The sequence below is a fragment of the Carassius gibelio genome, chromosome B14 (genome assembly GCF_023724105.1).
Source record: "Carassius gibelio isolate Cgi1373 ecotype wild population from Czech Republic chromosome B14, carGib1.2-hapl.c, whole genome shotgun sequence".
NCBI lineage: Eukaryota > Metazoa > Chordata > Actinopteri > Cypriniformes > Cyprinidae > Carassius > Carassius gibelio.
In genome coordinates this window covers 21,822,427-21,842,090 of record NC_068409.1, presented here as the reverse complement: position 1 = coordinate 21,842,090, position 19,664 = coordinate 21,822,427, and the positions used below count along the sequence as shown (strand labels likewise).

At 37.5% G+C, this 19,664-nt stretch overlaps 2 protein-coding genes across 26 annotated transcripts in view; one reads left to right on the top strand and one right to left on the bottom strand.

The window, feature by feature from the left end:
* LOC127971086 (ensconsin) overlaps positions 1–5,645 on the top strand; it is a 30,485-nt gene extending 24,840 nt beyond the window's left edge. For 22 of the 24 annotated variants that reach the window (XM_052573855.1, XM_052573854.1, XM_052573866.1 and 19 more), the window contains 9 exons: positions 30–271; positions 1,049–1,184; positions 1,437–1,617; positions 1,700–1,804; positions 1,917–1,970; positions 2,097–2,169; positions 2,451–2,640; positions 2,730–2,974; positions 3,051–5,645. In XM_052573855.1, coding sequence (XP_052429815.1) covers positions 30–271; positions 1,049–1,184; positions 1,437–1,617; positions 1,700–1,804; positions 1,917–1,970; positions 2,097–2,169; positions 2,451–2,640; positions 2,730–2,974; positions 3,051–3,058 — 1,234 coding nt within the window. In that variant the 3' untranslated portion in view covers positions 3,059–5,645. The remainder of the gene's footprint in view (positions 1–29; positions 272–1,048; positions 1,185–1,436; positions 1,618–1,699; positions 1,805–1,916; positions 1,971–2,096; positions 2,170–2,450; positions 2,641–2,729; positions 2,975–3,050) is intronic. The other 2 variants (XM_052573860.1, XM_052573842.1) reach the window with 1 other exon arrangement.
* A 40-nt stretch (positions 5,646–5,685) lies between these two features.
* Positions 5,686–18,531, bottom strand: LOC127971089 (four and a half LIM domains protein 1-like). 2 transcript variants are annotated; one of them, XM_052573867.1, is made up of 6 exons: positions 18,422–18,531; positions 8,654–8,835; positions 8,398–8,575; positions 8,148–8,317; positions 6,716–6,902; positions 5,686–6,303 (listed from the first exon to the last, which is right to left on the bottom strand). In XM_052573867.1, the coding sequence occupies exons 1-6, from the start codon at positions 18,513–18,515 to the stop codon at positions 6,149–6,151; spliced, it is 966 nt and encodes a 321-aa protein (XP_052429827.1). In that variant the 5' UTR covers positions 18,516–18,531; the 3' UTR covers positions 5,686–6,148. The 2 variants fall into 2 exon arrangements, with proteins under 2 accessions (XP_052429827.1, XP_052429829.1); XM_052573869.1 differs by lacking the exon at positions 18,422–18,531 and adding an exon at positions 11,248–11,414.
* Between the last annotated feature and the right edge of the window lie 1,133 nt (positions 18,532–19,664).

Below are 19,664 nucleotides of genomic sequence, written 5' to 3'. Positions count from 1 at the left end.
TACTTCTCTTCTATGTTTGTGTCCTTTAGGCAGAGTCCTCGCTTCCGCCCTCCTTCCCCCAGCAGTGTGAAACAGCGGCCTCCATCCCCTCAACCCTCTGCCACATCCAAACCTCCACCCATCCAGAAACCTGCTCTCACCCCCACCGGCCCGCCTACCCTTCGCAAGAGGGACTCTAAGCCAAAGGATATGTCTCCCATGATGCCTGTCACCCCACAGTCTCCAGAAACCAGCACACCCAGCCCAACACCCACACCCAAGACCAAAGAGGGTGAGCGAACACAAATAAAACAACATTTTGATGGTAATATCTGAGTTTCCATACTTTCCATGAAATACATGACAGTGCAAGGGAATTTCCATGTCTGACAATTTCAGTTTACAGTTCAGTCTTTAAAAATTTGTGTACATCAATATATATTTTAATTGACACTCACATATTTCAGTAGTTTGAGAGTGAAGGAAGTCATTCTCAGTGCTTCATAAAAAAGGGCAGGCACTCCTGAGTTCTTTTAACACTATTTGTTTATTTCAGTTCCATGATTGGTGGAAATTTGTTTGCAGAATCATAGGAAATTTAGTTTTTTCCACCAGTAATTTCACTGTTAAACAAAATGAATAAAAAAAGAAAAAATAGGTTAAAATGATATGATTTGGCAGCTTTAATGAAAGCATCTAGTAATAGGAAATAAGCTTTGAAAATGAGTCAGCTTTTTACTGCTTCCTGCCTTGCCAAATGTCTGGCCAAAACAAAGCCTTAGAACTATGACAGCAGCAAACCAGCACATTTTGTTTAATGAATGTCTTAAGATATCTACTAACAAGGTCAGATGCTTCTGGGTTTACTGAGTTTTTATACAGTGTGCAGGGTTATCCTTGAGACGCAGTACCCTCTGCTGAAAACATAAATCTATTCTAATTTTACTTTGTGAATGAGACTTTCCCAGTCTTTTAATGCATTTTATTGTTTATTTTTATAGAAGTAATTCATGATCTATAAATAACAGCAAATATAATGTTACTCTATGTAATGTATATGTGTTTACAGAATCCAGTTCCAAAGCTGTCGCAGGCTCTAACTCGGCTGCAGAGGCTTCTAAGATCCTGGCAGAGAACCGACGTCTAGCACGCGAGCAAAAAGAGAAAGAAGAGCAACTCCGCATACAGAAAGAAGAAGAGGAGAGGTGTGTTTATTTGATAAGCTTCAGTGTTGTGTTTCAGTGTCACATATAAGTATTATGACCTCTAAACCTACAATTACTCAGAAGAACAGGAACAAAAACACTGGCATTACTTTGTAGTTGTATTCTTGTTTTTCTTGTTTGTAAGAGCAGGTTTGTTATGCAGTTATTAAAGCTGGATTGATCCTTAGCTTGCTGTGTTAAAACTATTTACTTTTGAAGTGCCAGAGGCCCTGAAGTGTCATGTCTCAACAGGCTGAGGAAAGAGGAGGAGAAGCGGCTGGCGGAGGAGGAGCGCTTGAGGCGTATAGAGGAGGAGAAGAGGCTTGCAGAGGAGAGGAAGAAAGAAGAGGAGAAGCAGGCTCTTATAGCAGAGGAGGAGAGACAGCGAATGGAGCTGGAGGAGCAGCAAAGACAGGTTGAGTTACAGAAAGAGGTGAGTTGAAAGTCTCCTTGCACAGAAACCCCAATAGAGCTGCTCTGTTTGAATAATTGACTCCTTGCACATTCAATGGCAGCGCGAGGAGGCTGAAGCAAAGGCCCAAGAGGAAGCAGAGAGGCAGCGTCAGGAGAGAGCACTCATTATGCAAAAGAACCAACAAGAGCGCATGGAGAGAAAGAAGGTAAAGGCCAACGCCATCACAAGACACTGACATTTACACAATTTGAATTTAAGTGAACAGCTATAGTTTAAAGAATCGTTGAAAGTTGCTTCAATGTTGTCTCCATCTGCAGAGAATTGAAGAAATTATGAAGAGAACCAGGAAAACGGACCAAATGGATTTTAAGGCAAGTTTACCGGCTTTAACTTTATAGCATATGGCTTATGTAGAATTGAGACATGATGTATCTGCTTGTTATGCATCATTTCGACTCCCAAGCAGTTACTTACGTTGAGTCTGCGTGTTCTCTCAGAGTAATGATGAGAGAGACATTCCTGATGAAGACGAAGAGGAGGCTGAGGACCAAATAAACTGTGAAAATGAGGGTCAGTTCATGCCAGAAATGGCAGAATGTTATTTTGTTGGCAACAACAGTGAGTTTCTATGCAGCAGATGACTGATGGTCCACTGACAAGCAAGTGACAAGTTATAGGAGAATTGCTGAAATGAAGCTGAACACCTGTTTTACACAGTATTTACAAAAAAATTTACTAAGCAAATTCAAAAAGACCGCAAGATATAATCTCTCACCATATGTAACTTTCATCTGCACAATACTGGAAAAATTGACATTGCGATATTAAATGTTATAAATATTCAAATTTAGAGAATGAGGCTCTCGAGTCAGAGGAGAATTCCAAGGAGACAGAGCCATCAGACTCTCAGGAGCATCACTTATCTGTGGAGGAGCCGGTCACAGAGCAAGACGGGCCAGATGATAGTATGAACACACAAACAGATGTGGACAATAAAGAGAACAACAATGGACCCAGCACAGAGGATCCCTCGGTGGACAGGTACAAAAATGTCTTAATTTACTCTAGTTTCATGTGCGCTACTCTAGTGGTACATAAGTCACCTTTTATATTTGTGTTTTAATCTCCAGCAGCCCCCCTCCCAAGTCCTGTCTGATGGAGGGCTCAGAGTTTGTGAACGAAGACTCTAAAGTGAACCTGGTGCAAGGATTGAATGGCAAAGGAGGATCCTGGAGCTTCGAGGAGCTGATCGATCTGGGTGTTCATGCGAAGAACAAACCCCTGATGGACGATGGGGGCCCTGAAGGGCCTAGAATGGCCTTTGAGGAGAAAACCAGCTCAATTCATCCAGCCCAGCCCATTGAAGCCCTGTCTGGTAATGGCTTTTTACTCTCAAGTCATCTGAATGGTGTTTATATTGAATTGACCTCATGTTTCTCTTGTTTTCTCAGAGATGTGAATGCGCAGGTCTGTTTAAGGCCTGCTGAATATTGCACTCCGTGAGTCACGTCCAGCTGAGCCTCAGACTCGTCTGGACAGCCAGGGAAAGCACCCAGTGCCACACAGCCCCTGCAGATAATAGACGGATAAGGCAAGAGAAAATAAAGACAAGTTGGAAGTAACAAGCTAAAGAAACGCTTCAGGGGAAATGATTCCTTCAGTGTGCTTGCTTTGTTAATCAGCTCTACATCTTTATCATTTTGACATCAGGATTTGTTTTTTTTCCATACATTTCTTAAATGTTTTTTTTTTTTTTGTCTTTTAAATGTGGAGACAACTTATTTATTCATGCGGCTTCTTCACATTTAAATCGCTGTTGTCTCTTGACGGTTACCACGAGCACTTTTTTTTGCTAAATTCCAGGTGTTCACGTGGCACATACAAATTCGTTATAGCTTCAACTTTAGCGTTTTGTTGAATAATCCGGTTGGTCGAGTCAGTGTGAAGCATTTTGAAAAAGGAAACCCTCACATATCTTCTGCTGACATTGGTTCCAGTCACAGATATACTAATTAAACCCTGAGCCGAGCGCAGTAGTGTGACCCAATGTAGAAACATGAGGTTAGACGGGCTGCTAGTGCAGCAACTCTCCTTTTCTGATGTGCTTTAAATGTGACCTCAGGATATTTTCCTCTAAGCTTCTGTTTCTCCTCTCTAAAGGCATAAACATCACCACTGTATAGTGTTTAACACTATATCTCCTGTGCAACAACTTAAGCATTCCTGCTGTGTAACACTTGTAGATAGCAAATCTCACTCGAGAGGTTTCATTAAAACCGTTTACCAGACTGATTCTAAATAAAACGGAGTGCAAACATGTTTATACTGCCCTGAGCTCTGAGATTGAAGGATGATGGGGCTCAATGCAGACTGATGTAACACTTTTGTGGTTTTTATGTTCATTCCTGTTCTGTAGTAAATATCTGTATTGTTGATATCCTGTTCTCCCTGTACATAAATATGACTAGTTAGCAAATATCTAATTTAAGTGACCCTCAGTATGTCTACATTAATCTATCTGCTACTATATTGCGTAACATAACACAGAGAATTACTGTAACTCTTACTTGCACACTTTCGGCATGTTTCTGTTCCCTGGAGTTTGATGAAACATGTTCCAGTGGCTAAACTTGAATGATTTCATATTCTCCAATGCCCGAAGTCCCCTCAGGGTTGTACTGTACTATCAGGTCCCGATGTTTCCTCGTGTATATACAGTTCCTGTTAGTTCTCACATCCATTCATGGCCTAAATAATCACAATAAATGTAGTTCCCTCTTTAAAAATGCATAAATATATATTTAAAGCGCAAGTAAACATAACTAAGTATTATATAATCAGTATTAAGCTGTCTGGCTTTACTTGTGGTTGGGAATAAGAACTAGGAAGCAAGTTAGTGTACTGTATAGTGTGGTACAGCACTGTACTGTAAGAAACGCTGTTGCTAATCTGACAGGCCAGATGTAACGAACTGTACACAGCAGCACTAGCACACGTTTTTGAAAGGAGGGTGAAGTGAGTTGGAAAAAAGAATGTGAACAGGGATACAAGCGAAGTCAAGAGGGCTATTTGGTGATGAAGCTGCTTTGAATTTGAACAGGGATGTTTGCAGAGAATCCATCAAGCATATTGCCTCTCATTGAGGTTGAGAATTGCGATGTACATTTGCAGCTAGAGGATTGAGGGGAAGTGTGATTTGGCATTTGACTGTTGGTCTCCATATGCTTGAAGGGTTCAGTTGGCTTTGTGTACTGTAGTTGTGTTTCCTTTAAAATGTTATTCACAGACCAGTTAAAGGCCGCGAAGCTTAAAGAAACCGTTGAGTTCGTGGTTAACTGACAAGTAAATTTTCCTTATTTGTATCATTCCATCCACATTTAGAAATACTGTAGACCCCTCAATACGTATTTAATGTTCTTCTATTATTTTATATGCAAACGCTTTCTGTGATTTTTATCTTTTGTTGTATATTAGTCACTTTCTTGCTTTAGGACTCGGGCTCTTAGACTCCAGTGGAAAAGTGTTCGCTGAGGTTAGAATTGACCAGCGCTCTTTGGCCTTTTATACTCATGACACTTCACATTTCCTAAATCGCTTCATGTTGTGGTGTAGCTGCTGCAGACCTAATCACTGAGGCGTGTGTGTATGTGTTAGTTGCGTTTGCTTTCGTAATACACTAACACAAGCCACTTTCAGACGAGTTTACTCCAATGCAGATGTTTCCACTAATAGGAGCTTTAGAGCCCTTTGCGCTTTATACATCAGAACTAAAACTGCTCTTTAAGGTTGCTTACTCAATACAGGGCTAGAATAGGACGGTGCCTTAGATGCTGAATGAGCTGTATTTAATTAATACCTTAACGTGTCACGTGAGCTTACCTCGGCCATGACAATCACTCTCCTCGACCAGGGTCATGAATGAGATCTGCTTTTGTTAGAGCATTTTCTTGTCTTGAAATAGCCCTGACCACAAATTATATTTGTAAATATATCTAAAGTGTACTGGGAAAATATAAATTGTTAAAATAAAGTTTTGGAAAATTAAATGTTCGGAGTCATTTATTGTTTCACGCGCAGTGGTTTGAATATGTTCATCAGTTTGTCTCTTTTTATTAGTTGTATTAACAGAAAGACTTGAATAAAAAAATTTCAAAGGAATTATCCTGAAACCAATCAAAAAAAAAATTCCACAAAGCAAAATGAGTTTACTTAATGTATTTTACAATGCATGTTGTATTCCTATTGTAACATCACACAGTTTCACCATTATAGCATTGCGACAACTGAAGCTTAAAATGTATTGTTAGGTTTGTTAATGCAGCGATTGCATATATGACTGCAGTAATATGTTTTGCATAAGATAAGCCCTTCATATAGCACTTATTATCTGCTCCAAGAACTTGATAAAAATAATCATAATCTTCCAGTGATTTATCAATGCAAACACCCTCACTGGTTTCTCTGAACTTGAACACTCAAAGCTTTGTGAGATTTCAACACGTCATTATTATTGTATATTAATTGTACATAAATCAGCTGTATCAGGCCCTCAGAGCTTTTTGGCGCAGTCAGGGCAGTAGATGTCATTTCCGTTAATGACAAAGCGTTTGTGGGCCATAGAGAGGGAGCATTTTTTGCAATTAAAGCAGTATTCGTGCCAGGTTTTGTCCTCGTAGTTCACCACGTTGGTTCCTTTGCCAAATCCTTGAACAGAAAGACAACAAGGTAAATATGGATTTTTAATTATTATAAGTAATGCGATTATTAGGGAAGCTTTCTATTCCTTCAAAGGGATAGTTCTCCCAAAAACATAAAATTCTGTCAATAATTACACGTCATTCCAAGCCATAAGAACTTCTTCATCTTCAGAGCAATGTCCTTGCTATCTTTCTGAACCTTGAACGTGTCAGAAAGCTCTCGGATTTCATCAAAAGTATTTTAATTTGTGTTCTGAATACGAATGAAGCTCATACGGGTTTGGAACGACATGAAGGTGAGTAATTAACGACCGCATTTTCATTTTTGGGTGAACAAACCCTTTAAAGTTTAATGTTTTTTGTAATTGTGGAGAAAAAAAAGAATGATACTGGGACAGATGCATGTTTGCAGATTATACCTGTAATGGGATTTTGACATCCAGAGCATTTCTTGGCCACATCAGACTTATAGCAGTTCACACAGTAGAACTGATCTTCATGGGCCGTGAAACGAGTTCCAGCCAGAGGTTTCTTGCATGTGTTACACACGAAGCACTCCGAGTGCCAAGGCTGGTTCTGATAGTTGATTCCACCGCTGCTAATGACCTGATTGTTGGGACCGATCAGACAAAAGTACAGCGGGTTCAGAACATGCCTTGTAGGAATGGTTAGATCTGGTCTTCTGAATTTGATTGTCTGTGTGCCGTTTCAAGAGTCGTTCTTTCAACCGACACAAGATGAGCAACAGTTAACTCTGCATTTACTTCATATATTATAAATACTATAAAAGATATACTATAAAGCAACATAGAGTTCTGTGTATACTAGACCATAGAAAAATAAGAACCCTTCAAACATCATGTTTACTTTAGCATATTGATTGCTGTTTCTCTGTAAAAATTTGCTAGCAATTGTAATAGTGAGAGTTTGTGTTCAGTGAGGCATTATGCATTAAACTGATTTTGTGGTGTGATCGAATAGACCGTTCAAAAGAACATATATTTGTGACCCTGGAGCACAAAACCAGTCTTAAGTGAGATTTCTACATTATATGAACGCTGAATAAATAAGCTTTCCATTGATGTATGGTTTACTGGGATTGTCCAATATTTGGCGGAGATACAAATATTAGCAAATCTGGAATCTGAGAGTACAAAAAAATCGAAGTACTGAGAAAATCGCCTTTGAAGTTGTCCAAATTAATTCTTACCCATGCATATTAATAATCAAAAAGTAAGTTTTGAAAGAAGAAAGAAATTTGGTATATTGCTAAAAATATACCCCAGGACTTAAAACTGGATTTGTGGTCCAGGCTCACATTTATCAGAGATTCCTGAAAAACAAAATGCATCAAGGTTTTCATGTAAATATGAAGCACAACCATTTTCAACATTGATAAAATTATTACAGCAAATAGGCATCCATGAATGATTTCTGAAGGATCATGTGAAGACTGGAATAAAGATGCTGAAAATTAAGCTAGGCATCAAAGGAATTAAATTACCCTAAAATATATTCAAACAGAAAACAGTTTCTTTAAATTGCTAAAATGTTTCACAACATTGCGTTTTGATTTGAATAAATGCAGCCTTGATGTACATAAGAGACTTTTTGGAAAAACATTAAAATCTTACCAACCCCAAATTCAAAGTTATTTGTTTGTCAAGTACATGTACAACAGTTTGCTTCAAAATTAATTTTGCAATTATGGCCGTCTGACTCTGCATGCAATATGCCTGAATTTGTACTTCACTACACTGTACTGTAATAGCCGCAAACACTGAAGTTGCGTTTCTGTTCCATCTATTGAGTTTTCTGACAGTAAAATCCTTCAGTATACTGTTAACTGACCTCCTTGCAGCGGGCACAGTGCTTGGCAAACTTCTTCTCATGGCAGGCAGTGCAGTACATCTCCTCACCCTTGGTCAGGAAGCTCTGGCTGCCGATTGGCTGCTTGCACTCAGAGCAGATGAAACACTCTTCATGCCAGACTTTATGCTTGTACTCCACATTCTTAGCTCCTATGGAGAAACACCAGAACTTTGCTGTGAGTTACAACACTCTACTGTGTGAGACATTTGATGTGTTTTTGTGCACACACCTGGAGTAATCACTTTGTAGCAGCCCTGGCAGCGAGGCGATCCGTCACGGTCTCCACACTTCCCACACATGATCTTGCCATCGTCCTTGGCAGCGAAAGGCTCATCGGCCAGCGGCTTGTAGCACTTGGCACAGCAGAAGCAGCCCTCGTGCCAGTGGCGGTTCTTATGGGTCAGCTCCTGGATAGAAAGCACCGTGAGATCTGCACAATGTAAAATGCTCTTTAAAATGATTTTTCTTCATTCATCACCACCCACCTTTGCATCAGCACCTATAGGCTTGCGACACTCGGCGCAGGTGTTGGCGCAGATCTTGTCGAAGCAGCGCACGCACACAGGCTTGTCATCTTTCTTGGCGTACTTCTTGCCCTGCAGGTTCTCTCTGCAGTAGAAGCAGTCGAAACGCTCGCTCATGGTGGAGCTCAGATAGCTGCGGGGGCCTGCAGGGACAAAACAAAGGCTGACTGCAAAACCATACGTTTATAACGTGCAATATGGATTTTGAAACAATTCATATTAGACATGTCAAATTAGGACGAGAGTATCAATGGTTCTGTAAGATATGAATTTTTTTTTTTTTTTTTTTGTAGTTTGAACTATTTGGTGGTTAAATTATTCATTCCCACTCTGCAAAAAAAAATAAAAAAAATCTTTCATTTAAAAAACTACACAGATATATTTGCTAAAATATTACATTTAGTTTTTATAAATATGTTTTTGTACCAATATATTACTGACATTTTTTCAATAAATGGAGGGTTTTTAAAATATAAAAAAATATATACAGTATTTATGTTGCCCTCTGTATATTTAAATCCAAGAAAATTTATTCATTTATTTGTTTTTGTTTTTTTGTTTTTTTATGGAAATGTATGTTTTGACCCTGAAATACATTTTGGTATATGATATAAACTGAATGACTAGATGAATGCGTGATCTCTTCTGCTCCATTCCACACCTACTAACTGATTAAACTTTATAATGAGAACTGACCTGTACCAAAACAGAGAATATTGGAGCACTTTAACATTCATCATTTTGTTCTACAGTACTGATCCAGCAGAAACTACATGATTCTCTCTACTAAGTGCTACATGTTCTTATGTCTAGTGATTATTTTAATATCTCAAATCACCACACGAGGACAGTATAACGCAATAACAGGAATCCGTGTTGTCTAAAGGGACTGATTTGACTGGGAGGGACTTTTAAAGGCATTTAAATTAGCTTCCGGAATTTCCTGTTTCGATGACAGATTATTGTTTTTTAAATACTCTTGAAATAATGGAGAGGCCGCATGGACAGCTACTCTTTTATATAGATCATAAAAAGTATTGCACTTAGCATTGATCAGCACATATAGCCAATGTTTCGGACTTAAATTACCCAGTGTCCCTTGGGTTGCAAGATATTGTTAGGATGTTAAATGTTTTGGCTGCACGTCTGCATCTGTTGTAAACACAGCTTAGCAACTGCATGCCAAACAATCTAGAAAAGTCTGCTTGAAAAGCCAAAGGCCAAGTCTCCAGATGTGGCTACTAACACTTCACCTCTGATGGTGCCAAAGCTGAATTTTCTGGTCATTGATAAGTGAAGCTGTATTTTTAGAGTACTGAATCATTCTTACCAGTGGGATTTATCTCTGTCAAAATCCTATTGTTAGCCCTGAAGTAAATATAGCCGTCATTATGGAATAAATTCTACTGATTTCATCAAAACGATAACATGATTCTTGAAACGAAACAGGACAGAAATGGAACCTGGGATTGAAAAAAAGAAGAGTTGAGCTGACATTCTAACATTTGATTCCAACGTTCCCAACAATGACGATTAATATTAGTGAATGATGTGACAGAAATAAAAGCCTTGACCTAAAATATTATAGTATATCCTAATATAGAACAAAATGCTGCCAAAGAGAAGATAATCTGGGTGAAATTTCCAACACAACCGAATCTGTGAATAAAAAAAAAAAAAAATCTAGATTCTGAAAGTCTCTCCTCTGACTTCAGATGTACTGTATACAAGCATTAGTGTTGTGGCTTCCATGAACTGAAATATCAGTATGCTCAATCCTTAAGCCTTTTGGGAGACCGTCCATCAGCTGTTCATTTTAAACTCGCTCTGTCAAAGTCTTATCAAATTAACCACATTGTCCCAAAGCGAAGAGCAAATGCAGCTCAAACTATCAACGAGAGATCAAATTCAGCCATGCCGAGAACAGTAACCAAAAAGAGCATGTCCACATTAAAGCAAATATTGATTGATTGCACTTATATTTGACACTAACAAAGAGAAAAGACTGATCGTGGAGAATTAGCTTGAGAATTTGTCTTGTGAATTCAGTTACATAGAAGAACACAGCTGCTACCTGAGCTCAACAACAAAATTACACAGATTTGGTACATTGGGTTACCTAATGGCTAGCTAAGATGGTCTGATACTGATATCGCACAGGCCTTCAAATAAGATGAATATTGATCTGTACTGGAAATATTAAACAAACTTTACCGGAAACCACTCCAGAAACATGCAAAACCAAGTAAGACACAGTAAAAACAGTAATATCTTGAAATAATATTACGATTTAAAATAACCGTTTTCTATTTTAATACATTTTAAAATGTAATTTATGATACAAAGCTGAATTTACAGCATTATTACTCCAGTTTTCAGTGTCACCATTCTAATATGCTGATTTCTTATTATCAATGTTAAAACAAAAAAAAAAAACCAAACTCTTGAATAATAGAGTAAGTTCAGCTATAAACCATATCCAGCAAAAGAAGTGCCAAAGGATGCACAGCCATGGGCCGATCCACCGAAAGCTTTTCATGACTGTACATCTTTACCTGAGTGCCTGTGGAAAGTCATATCTGCTTTCAGGAAATACAGGAAAGCCTTGAGGAAATGGAAAGATGGATGGAGATAACCACACAGCCAAAAGTGTTACAGGGGAACTCCACTCTTCTCTTCAGAGTTATTTGTCATATATACAACCCCAGCTGCCCCCCAGTTGCCCACCACACCCATTGCCTGTCCTCCCAAACCCAACAATCCCAACCAAAGCATCAGCTGTCCTCTCCATGTTAGGCTATGCTGCAAAAGATAAGTGAAGAGGGGGGGAGTCAGAGAGACGGGAATGAATTCATCTGAATTCCTTGCTTGTGACATCTGAGAGCAGAATAAAGGAATTTACAGCCTTTCATTGGTTCTGGTGGATAGGAGAGGATTAGTAAATTAAGGGCCATTCCAGGACTTTATAAGTTCACCTAGAACTACTTTATTTATCAGCGCTTATATTGTGAAATAAACTTTGTATTGCTATTGGCTCGTCTGTTTAAACAATAGTTGCAATAAAAGGAAAGTGGACACTAAAAGATTTGTTGCTTCTCAAATGCCACGTTTCAAGGGTTTTAAGAGGACGCTATCACACAAACAAGTTTAACTGTACTCCGATGCCACTATGAACTGGACTTTTGACTATTTATGCTAAACAGTGTTTTTAATAAAACCGAGCTCTGTTCACAATGGTTTATTTTTGTCATGTATAAAGAAAACTATGCTTCATTTGCACCCAACCAGATTCCTGTAGTGACTTACAAATATGTATGACATTATACAAAAGCACAATAAAGATTACAGGCAACTCAGTTTGCAGAGTTGAGTAAAGGCTACAGGAACAAATGATTGAAGCCATCTGAACTCATCCACAAATCTCATATCATCGGGAAGATCAGCTTCGCAGGACTTCTGGACACATTATTCACATCAAACTGCTGAGTATTTTTTTTTTTATCACTGGCATACACAACTGCCTTGATACTTCCACTTCAAATATATTTTGAAAACTATTGAGTCCTGAGAGCAGTGATTCTATCATCATTTGGTTGTAAATAGCACTTTGATGTTCCGTCTGGATATTTTTAAATGTGACTTTTAAGAACCCCTATATTTTAGCAGATGCATGAGGTTTAGAGATATGTGTTTTTGTTTGTCTGGATGAAATGTCGAAGAAATGACTGATTGGTGGTCAGTGTTGACCCATTGTGGACAATGTAAACAGATCCACCTGTCCTCGCGGGAGGCCTGAAATAGCGATCTGGCATCAAACAGCTCCCTCTCATCCCTTATCTAAAGCCTGCTAGAGAGCAGATAACAGCTGAAGGCCTGATACAGGAATCTGCAGACTGTTGGCAACTTGTTAAGAGGATGAGGAAGGTACTAACATAAGAGTGGGTCAGTGTTGATGTGAAGGAAAACATTTGATGTAGGCTCTTGTTTATATGGATATGATGCATTCATTGAAGAATGTGAGGTAACAACTGGTAACAATACATTGGAGGTGTGGGGCAGTTTGGAAAACAACAGCACTATTATGGCTCATAAAAGTGAATTCATTTTATCTCTCGCCAGAGATCTTTCAGCTTACCAATGTTACTTGGATGCAGGCATCTATTAAATCTATTCCATTAGGAATGAACCAAGTAACCAAAATAGGCAGCTCCGCTTTCAGATTTTCCAGGAATGTGTCTTAAAAGCCTGTCAGTTACGATAATAAATCCAGCCAATTTACCACAATACTATTCACAGAGCAGTGACTCATCTGATGCCCGTCCAGAGCTCACACAGTTAGGGGACGTGACAACATGTGTGCGGTAGGTCAGCATACCAGTGTTTTCCATCTCAACAACAAGTACTTATTAAAACATTTTTAATTAAGTGTTTAGCCAAATATTTTCTTACATGTAAACACATGCAATCTTGAGCCAGTTTAACTTTAGGGTCCAAATTGCTTTTGTTGACAGAGAAGTCAAGTCCACAAATGATTATTACTGAGAATGTTGAGAGATTTCATGGCTCTATGGTCAAAGTTGTGGAACCTTAACCTCTCACCGTGTTAATAAAACATGAAAACTCTGATTAACAGCAGAATTTGCTCATATCTAAGTGTCATGTAAATTTATATAACGATATTCTGGTTTCTTAAAATCTAAATAAAGGCTGGAATACACTACACAACTCAAAAAATGTCTTCATTTGTTAGTCACATTGGATAAAAATGTCTGCTAAATGACATTGTAAATGTGTCTCTGTCTGACTCATGAACCATGACCTGGAGGTGGACATTTTTATAATTATACTAAAAATACTTGAACTCACTAAACAGAGTATAAACTATCAATCAGACAGCAAAAGGCATGCAGTAGACAGGTTGTCCAGCAAAGTGTTCATCATGTAGGTAATTTAGAGGTCTTTGTTTACATGTACACACAGTGGGGTTAATATATATGTTTACAGTTTAACTTGAAGTGTGTCACCAGTCATTAATGGAGGACAGGAGAGATGTGGCGCCCCCAGTGGACAGAATGAAGTTGCGCAGTCTACAGAGCCCCTCATTTCCTAATTAGGACCTCCAAAGAAAAGGTTGTGTTTTAGACATATACACACTACCTAGTGGATTACAAAAATGTGTTGTTGAGACTAAGAGATGAAGGGTTTCAGTAACCGAAAAAACTTTGTCCTTATATGGCAGGACGGTTTCTACTGACACAAAAATTCTGTAAAGGTCCGTGTACGTTTTGATAGTTTGTTTTTTCGATTGAAACACAAAACAAAATAACGAGAAACCACCTGTTTTTCGTTTGTCGTTTCAAACCAAAATCAAAGAAACAGTAAAAAAAGAGCCGTTCTCTCGTTTTTGGTTCTAAATCCAAAAACGAAAAATGACAAAACCAAAATCAAATAACGGTCCGATTTTGGTTTTTTGAAATTCCTTTTTCCATTTTTTCGTTTGAAGATCTACATTGAAATACAGACAGGTTGGCCACGTGACCCGGAAGGAATAGTAAATATGGCCTATCAAAATAAAGGCCAAGCTTTTAGAACGGTCATAATATGCAGCGCTAACGTTATACGAGAGTAACCTTAGAAGAAGAAAAATCTATTAATAAATAGCCTTATATAAACCTGGACCGGAATAAATATGTTAGCAACAGTAGTTTATTACAGCTATTTAATATCGTGCCTATCCAGACATCACCAGTCACGTTTAATGAGCGCATTGTTTGGCTCAATACAGTTGGTAATATAGGTTAACCTAAGAACTTATTGTGTGTGCAGAGTTGTTACTGTTAGCGCTATATTATATAATAAAATTTATATTTAATGTGGTTTCCACCGTAATGGATAACTGTTCCCCCTTTCTACCAGCAGGTGGCAGTATTTAAATGACTGACTGTATGGTGTCTTTGGTAACTGTTTTAAATCAAGATTACTGATACAGATGTATTTATTGTTGTTCATTTTATTTTGTTTTTATTTGCCTAGTTATCATCATCATCATCATCATTCACCCAGCCCAGAGTTAAACCTGCTTCTGTTTTAACCTGATTATAACACTGCACTGCTATCAGCTTCTTATAGCAGCTCAGACAACAAACTCACATCAGACATGTCCTAATCCTAATGTAGGCCATCTAGCCAAAATAATGATTTACCAGTGTGCTATATACTGTGTGAATCTTTCTTCTCTATACACATTCCAGTTTGTATAACATACAAAACTCTGATTGTGTCATGCCAGTGAAGAGAATCCGTACAAGTCTTGAAACTTTATATAGCACATACATGCTTTCAAGGGCAATGCATGTACAATCAATGGCTGCAGAACATTTGTTAATCCCTAAGGTAAGAACATTTTACAAGGTCCTCAAAAGAAAACCCCAAAACATAATTACATTACTAAAAACAGGCTGTCAACGCTGATTACATCAGGAATAACTGCAACAAAACGTTTCCAGTAACTTTTGATATGTCCTGCTTATTGACTTGGACGAATCTTTGCCCGTTCCTCTGTACAGAACAGCTTCAACTCTTGGATGTTGGTGGGTTTCCTCACATAACCTGCTTGCTTCCTCATCCTTCCACAACATTTCAATCATTTTAAGGTCATAACTTTTGACTCTGCCTTTCCAAAACATTCACTTTATTCTTCTTTAAGGTAGGTGGATATATTTTGTCACAATATAATATATATAATAGTATAAAGTATAAATTGAGTTTGTAACTCCCTTCTGGTACATAGCAAAAATTATCAGGCTAATATAGAAGCAATTATAAAAATGGTAAACATAAATAAACTATGATCTGCTGCTGAGGATGAACTATAGTTTAAGAGTACGATAGCTTGGGGGGAAAAGTTGCTCTGCAGTTGGTGCGGCAGTAGAAACTTCTATATCTCTTCCCAGAAGGCAGCAGGATGAACAGGCTGTGGCTGGGTGGGTACTGTCCTGTTGCAATGGCATATTGGATTTTAATATTTGTATCAATATAAGTGTGATGTAGCTTCAGTGAAGATGTAACCAGCAAAAAAAATAAATAAATAAATATGGATGTTACTGTCATACAATATAGAAAAAGAGGCTTAGGACTACAGAGATATATAGGGGATACATGGGAATGTTTAGAAATATCATTACTATGACTACAATTTTTATTAAAATGTAATTATTGTAGTCAATGGGAATATATAACTATTAACACACTGTAACACTAACAAGTGAAATGAGACAGAGGAAAATTGCTTGAGACAACTGTTGAAATACTTGTTGAAAATTATTCTGAATCTTGCAGATGTGATGGAAAACCCAGTTGTGGCACCGTGCTGCCGCAGCCTCGTTGGATGCGGGGTCTGCGTTGAGCAGTGGGCAACTACCTAGCCGCACTACCCAAAATGCAGGGACAAGATGTTCCAAGAAAAAAAAAAAATTAAATTACAGGGATGGGGGAGTTTGTGAATGTTTTGAAAGACACTATTAGTTAGGAGATTGTTTTAGTTAGTTTTTATTTTAGGTTTAGGTTTAGGTTTTAAGTTAAGTTAAATAGTTAAGTTTGGTTATGTTCATCTGTTATGTTATTTTATGCAATTAATAAATTGTTCAATTTTATTTTCTATTACTGTCACTTGCAGAACTCCTTTTGTTGTATTCATTTTATGTTATTTTATGCAAATAATAAATTAATATAAATATTTTAATAAAATAAATTATGTTCACTTTCATGACATACTGCTTGTTGTCTATTATAACACACTAGAACCACACACCCCACTGGACTGAAGGCCTATATGTGAGACATGTTTTTAAATTTGTGAGTGTTACAGTCAACTAAAACTTCACGCAGTATAATAGCACATGTAAATCAGACAATCAAACATGAGGAGAAAGAGCTCATTTTATTGAGCAGGCTAATGCCTTAAGCAGCCGTGCTAGGAAACGTGATTTGTGAAAGCACAGTTGTAATGAAAATAATGGAAAGTGTTTTAATTACAGAACATAAAGCAATAGCTCCATGACAGTAGCTCGCACAAAGCAGACACAGTGCGACACCTACTGGTGTCTGTAATCGTTTTGAACTGCCCTTGATTTTAAACTTCGTTGGATTATTAACGTTACATGGAGGACTGAGAACCTTCACATATGTCGTTTTTGTTTGTATTATAAACAAACTACTATCACTATTAGTTAACTAGCCAGTTCAATACATTTATATTAACACTGTATAACGTGAGCGAGGTAACAGCGTGTCCTTGGGATTTTTGAAAATAGATATGATGCGTTAGGATAAAATTATATTTGAGGACCAACACAAGTTTTACGAGGGTGTCAATCGAATGGCAAAGACGAGATAGGGACTGATATTTTGATGGCGGAATCCCAATCTCCCTCATTATTAGTAACGTTATTAGGCCTACGCATGACGTCACGTGGGAATTCACGTTGAATCGCTGTCCATTACGGTGGAAACCACATTAAATATAAATTTAATTATATAATATAGTGCTAACAGTAACAACTCTGCACACACAATAAGTTATTAGGTTAACCTATATTACCCACTTATAAAACGTTTGTAAAAAGCTTGGCTTTTATTTTGATAGGCCATATTTACTATTACTTCCGGGTCACGTGGCCAACCTGTCTGTATTTCAATGTAGATCTTCAAACGAAAAAATGGAAAAAGGAATTTCAAAAAACCAAAATCGGACCGTTATTTGATTTTGGTTTTGTCATTTTTCGTTTTTGGATTTAGAACCAAAAACGAGAGAACGGCTCTTTTTTTACTGTTTCTTTGATTTTGGTTTGAAACGACAAACGAAAAACAGGTGGTTTCTCGTTATTTTGTTTTGTGTTTCAATCGAAAAAACAAACTATCAAAACGTACACGGACCTGTAAAGCCACTTTACTTCTGCTGCTTTCAGCCATTTTTAACCTGTTATGTGCGTACAGTGTATAAGATGCACAAGATATGAGTCAGATGGAAATGAGAAATGTTTTCAAAGGAAAAACAGCCACAGTATCCTTAAAAAAAAAAAAAAAAAAAAAGATTTAACAAAATATAAATAATATTTTTAGTGGTTTTGTTGAGAAGTCAGTTACTTCAATCAGAATTTGGAATCAATCTTAAAGGGATAGTTAACCCAAAAATGTAAATTCTGTCATCATTTACTATCATTGAACTATCCCTTTAAACTAACCTATGTGATTATAATACAAATAAGAATCCTTGAAGAATGAAATGATATCCTGCTGGATAAACTGAAATTCTGAACAAAATCTAAATAATAATAACAACAACAACAATAATAATTTGTCTATTCAGCAGGAGTTTTTTCCTGAAGGACTTTTATCCCAGTAAGAATTACAATAGCATTCCTGACTCTCAGAAAAATTCATGGGACAAACTCCATTAAATGTCTTAAATCTTGGATTAAATTAAATCGTCATTATTTATACAGATTTTGTGTAAACTCACCCTAAACACCATGAAAACATAAATGCTACATATTCTAAAGTTTGTGAAGTCTACCTGTTACATATTTCAGGAGAAAAATAATTTGGTATATACATGGTAATTTACTCTTTAGACATTTCATACGATCAGCTATTACTTATAATAAATACATGCATTTCTATTAGAAAAAATGATGCATCTATCTTCCATTATCCCTAGATCACACTTACCAGTGCGCACTGAGCAGTGTGAGTCGCAGCTGTCTGCAGCGGTGATGAGAGACGGTCTCCTCTTCCTCTGATGGATCACTGAGCTTAAAAACATCCACAAGGGGGGGTGAAAGAAAAAAATCAGGATGTGATCCAAATATTTTGAGTTCATATCAACAGTGACATCAGACTGGAATTCACTCTTAGTGCTTAACCAATTGTGTATAAAAGCCCAAAGAGAAAATAGATATTTAAGTGAGTTGTTATAAATAATCATTCTGCATGTTTAGTGATTCATTCAGAATAAATATGAAATATTCTACAGCTCAGAAGTTCAGAATTGGTCGCTTCAGATGCTTTATTCTAGTAGAACATATTACATACAAGCCTGCTGGACATGAGAAACCACAGAAAACAAAGATTTCATAGTTTTCAGAGATGATCCAGTGTTTTTCTACTGAACATTGTCAAAAATTCCTCAACGGCATTAATGGTTCCACTGAGAATCTTTAACATCCATCAAAGCTTTACATTCCACAACAGGTTCTATATCAAGGACAACGCTTCTTTAGATTCTAAGAACTGTTCACTGAAATGTTTTTGGGGATCTATAAATGGTTCAGGGTAAGATCCTGAACACTTGTGTGATATATACAGTGTTGTGGATTTAACAGAGCACTACTGAGGGCACAAATATCACCATCTTTAAACAACCTCCAGCTTGTCATCAGTTCCTGAAGAACAGAAGCTATGAAGGGAACATCTATGCTTATTTATGTCCTTTGGCACTAGAGACTGAGCCAAACAATCCCCTTCTGCCATATGCAAGGTTTTGTTTAGTAAAGACGGGGATTTTGTTACAGAGGCTATATATCAGTAAAATTGGGTCAGAAATTCAGTTGTGCACACTCTATGTCTCTATTCAAGGAGTTAAATAATGGTTTAGAATTGGAGTGAATATGGATTTTTTTTCCCTTCCTGTTTGTGAAGCAGAGTGGCTTTTACCCTTTATTTAGCCTCAAACTGAAATTAGTTGAATATGTGACGAAAACAAGTCTTCATTCTTAGTTCTGAGATGTTTCTATGCATGTCTGGTTCATTTCAGTGTGGCTGGGTGAAAGTGTGCTGTGTGTTCCCTTATAAACGGACACAAATCACTTTTTTTCTGCATTGTTGTTAGACTATGATGTCAGTTTTGGACTGGAAGTGATTCCAGTGAGGATGTGCTCTTCTTGTTGAGAGTTCTGACCATATAAGGAGCATG

Bases quoted from the DNA above. Each gene is read 5' to 3' on its own strand.
- LOC127971089 (XM_052573867.1), bottom strand. From the start codon at position 18,515: ATGTTTTTAAGCTCAGTGATCCATCAGAGGAAGAGGAGACCGTCTCTC. The intron at 8,836-18,421 runs GTAAGTGTGATC...TTGTCCCTGCAG, and splicing joins ACACTGCTCAGTGCGCACTG to GCCCCCGCAGCTATCTGAGC. The intron at 6,304-6,715 runs GTATAATCTGCA...TTTCTGTTCAAG, and splicing joins ATGTCAAAATCCCATTACAG to GATTTGGCAAAGGAACCAAC.